The 4,181-nt window shown below is 33.1% G+C and overlaps 1 protein-coding gene across 1 annotated transcript; it reads right to left on the bottom strand.

Annotated features, from left to right (window-relative positions):
• Window positions 1-1,302: 1,302 nt before the first annotated feature.
• On the bottom strand, window positions 1,303-2,547 carry LOC126891535 (uncharacterized). The gene has a single exon (XM_050660712.1). The coding sequence runs from the start codon at window positions 2,545-2,547 to the stop codon at window positions 1,303-1,305; it is 1,245 nt and encodes a 414-aa protein (XP_050516669.1).
• Between the last annotated feature and the right edge of the window lie 1,634 nt (window positions 2,548-4,181).

The following is a 4,181-nucleotide window of genomic DNA, read 5'->3' on the forward strand; positions in this document are numbered from 1 at the left end:
GGAGGAGGGGCACCTGTATCCGGTGTCAATGGGAGTAGGAAGGATATAAAAGGATAGAACCGTCGTTAATGTAAACACTATGAGCACAAGAAAGTTTCGTGAACGGGTTGATCAGTTTAGTACAGGTATTAACAGAATAAAACGTGATATTTTAGTTTATGAAAAAACAAGAAATATTAAACAGTTAAAGAAAAGTATTAACCATTTAATACGTAAATATAAAGCTAAAGAATATATGTTTAAAAAATTTTCAAAACTGTGTTTAAGTGATGCGCTTGCGTAGTGGAAAAGTTTACACACCAAAATCAAACGAAGATAAAAGATTATTTTTTCTCTCCAGAGACGAAGAACAAAAGTGGATAGACTTAGTGTTTAAAAACATTAACCGTTTTAATAAAGATGAATTGTTGCCACCGCTCTCGCCTAATGGCACAGCATCCGAAAAAACCGTTGTACATGTTTACAACCACAGAATTGGAAAACTTTAGCATAGAATATATTAGAAAATCTGTGGATCCATATGATCTACTTCAGTCTTGGCATCTCCTACCACAGAAATTTGTCCAGGATTTTGAAATTCAAACGCGACTTCCGTGTTTTGTTCATTTCAATCGTCCTGAGTGGAGAACAGAGTTAGAAGGAATTGCTCCTGCTCAATCTAGTTGTAATTTTTGTAAACTTGCACTTCAATATGTAAGTTCTAGATATAACAATTATTGTAATAATTATTAAATAAAGTATATTATTTTTTAATAAGGTTTTTTATTAATAAGACAAAATGTAAAAAAAATCTTTATTGCATCATAAAAGTATCATACAAATAAAATACGTTAGATAAAGCACATACGCTATAACTGTTTGAATGATATGGGCATTTTGGATCCATTTTTTGCAAAGCTGGTTGTTCATCCAATTCTATAACTGGTGATAAACTATATTTTTTAATATATTGTGATTTTTCTCGCCCCTTCACATAAACAGCATCAACATTTCTAGTCAAATATTGGATGATCTGATGGAACTGGTGGACAGGGGTAAAACCATGATCCCAGTTTAAACCATGGTAATTATTCATCACCCAAACAGCTTGTCTATGAAATTCAGGACCCAATAAACGCATCGGATAAGGTGGTTTAAACAAAAAATGAGTAATTTTTTGACCATCATATGTTGCCATTTCCTTCACGATAAATGTATTTTTTTCGGTATTAAAACCTTGGACATCCAATATTAGGTACATGTTAAAGACTAATTTCATCTAGCTTGTAACGTCTATTTATAAAACAACTACAGTCATGCGCATTATAATTGTTTCACAATTTTTGTTAGTGGGTTATATGTGAATTCTTTCTCATGGAGTATTAGACAATATGCTGAGATATCAGAGGTTGTTGGTTCATCTGTTTCAAATTCTATACGTAGCACAACGGACCCAACCTGGACCACTTCTTTTTGGCGCGAACAGTCAATATGTACAAGCGGGGCAATCGTTTGAAAGTCATTAGGGTTGAATATGGGTTGGTTTAAGGTCATATGATAATAACTTTCCTGGAAATTAGCAAACATCTCATATAGTTTGGCAAACCTATTAGTTTTAAAGTCTATTTGAAGATCATTATAGGGATATCTTTCAGAATTTAAAAACACTTTGATATTTTTTAAAGTGCAATGATCAAATTTACTCATATCTTTTGTTAATTTCGATTTTCTGTTATTTTGAAAAGCTACAATTATGTGTCGTGGGGTTTCAATTTTTGTACTGGTTCGCACTGACCATGTATGTCGTGTAGAGTTATTTAGGGCTGGATATTCAATCATTTGCCAACTACGAAATTTAATAGGAAGTTCTTGATTTGAATGTGAAATCTTATTAAGTCGCAACTGTTCTCGAATACTAGGAGTAACATGTGGCACTTCCCAATTTAATTTAGTAATATCAATTTTTGGTCGTTCGCTCTCATCTTCGCTTACTACTGCGTCAATATCATCGTTTGACCGAATTAGTATTAACTCCATTTTAACGTTTAAGATGACCTTGGTAAAGTCTTCACAAAAACCTAGTAGTAATCGTAATGGAATACAGACGTTAAAGTTTCCATGTGAATCCACCAACACATTGTTTGTGGGGACTTCTTTATTAGTTTCCAGTCTACTCCTTTTTGGAAACCACCCAGCATTTTGCAATTGCAGGCTTTGGTTTTCGTTAAGACTAAGGTAGCTTTTAATACTTGATACTAATCCTACATCACGTACTGAGTCAATCACTACCCCATTTAATTCAAAACGTATTTCACGAAACAAGTAAGCTATAGCATTATTAATAAATTTTAGTTTTGTTGGCACTTTATTATCATGGGTAAGAAGTTGACCTTCGATATAGAGATAACTATTTGCTGGAACTGTTAGCGCATCCAGATCTTGAATAGGAATACGAATTTCATCATTATATCCTAACTTTCCAGGAATGTATGGTTGGTAAGTATGGAATTGATATTCCTCAATACTATAATCATTAAATGGTTGACCAGTAACGTGAAGAATTTCCATTATACCAATACTTTAAATCCCAAAGATTGTAGGAAGCGACGATTAGATGGTGTTATTATTTTAGAATGTACTCTCCTTTTACACGTTTTTGGTAGAGATGGGGATATTTTTTTAGAAGGTATTCTCTTTATATATGTTTTTGGTATGCGAGAAAAAACTAGAACCATTATATACGTTTTCTAAGATGTAAATTCACCGTTACTTCTTCTCCTCCAAAATCAACAAGTTTACCTACTTGGTTGATAATTTTTACTGTAAGGTTAGAGATTGTTTTAATGCTCACTGGAAAATACAAAATATTTTGGGGTACCTCAACTATTTTATACCCAGTTGGAATGGTTGGAAAGAACTGATGGATAATGTGAACTGGGTTTCCGTTTAAATAGGATCCTGATGCTACGTTACAATCAACACATAATGCGTTTGCACTCCAAATCTCCACTGGATTATCTGATATATGTTTTTGGTTTGCTGTTAGTATCCCTGATTTAAATCCAAATAATTTCCCAATAGAATTCGCGGGAAGAAATGAAATTTTTCGATTACTATTAATAATAACTTTGGAGGTTGGTAGCTGTGGAGTAATTTGTATAGTGGCGTCATTATCTCTCTTTTTCATGTTTTCTTTTATAAGTTTTGTAATATCATCTAATTCATAAGACCCTGTTGGTAATTTATAGGTATAAGTAGCATTTCGCATACTCCAAATGAAAAGGTTATTGGTATCATCAATATTCGGAATACTATTAAAACTATAAAAACTGCTTAACCCAATTTCGTAATCAAATTCGTCTTCAAGGTAAATCGGAGGATTAAAACTATAACTCAAATTTGAAGAGTTCCCAGTAAGCGTAAAGTTGAAAGACATTGTTTTAAAACATAAACAACTATCGTTTGCTATTTATAGTAGTTGTATAGAAAATCCAATGAGTAATGACCACATCTATATGAATCGTTTTGGATTTTATCATAATTATAATATATCTGTACATCTCCATTACTTAAAAAATATTTTATGACACTTTTTGGTGGCGGTAAGTCCCCATATGAATCAAAGTAAATTATGTTAGACTTAGTTTTTGCGTAAGCAACCCAATGGGTTCCTTCTCCTTTGTTAGAATCCAAATTTATAACACCACACTCGTTTTTATGAATTTTTTTTGGCATTTGGTCTCTCATAAATACACCTCTAAACAAAGGAAGAGCTTTACCATGCTTTATTATATCTTTATTTGTTAAAGCATGATGGGGAAGCTTTAGTTTTTTGAATAAGGTTTCAAGTATAAACCATACCCCTTGTAAGGTCTTAAATATAATCCCTTACCCTTCTGCTCCATAGCTAGATTGTGACGTTTTTGTTCTTCAAGACTATTTCGATTAGCTTTCGCATCTCCAACTGCCTTGTATATACTTGCCCCCATTCCTCCGACGGCTCCGAGTGCGCTTAATAGAGGTAAAAGGAGTGGAAGAAATCCACCTTTTTTTGGGGTTTTAATTATTCTTTTCTTTTTATTTATTCTTTTACGAAGAGAACCACCTTTTTTGCGTTTAAGACCCATTCCCAACTTACGTTTACCCTTCATCGCTGTTGTTACAAACCAAGCTGCTGCCTTCTGTCCAAACGGGGTCTCTTT

Source organism: Diabrotica virgifera, chromosome 9 (genome assembly GCF_917563875.1).
Source record: "Diabrotica virgifera virgifera chromosome 9, PGI_DIABVI_V3a".
Lineage (NCBI taxonomy): Eukaryota > Metazoa > Arthropoda > Insecta > Coleoptera > Chrysomelidae > Diabrotica > Diabrotica virgifera.

Bases quoted from the DNA above. Each gene is read 5' to 3' on its own strand.
- LOC126891535 (XM_050660712.1), bottom strand. From the start codon at position 2,547: ATGGAAATTCTTCACGTTACTGGTCAACCATTTAATGATTATAGTATT.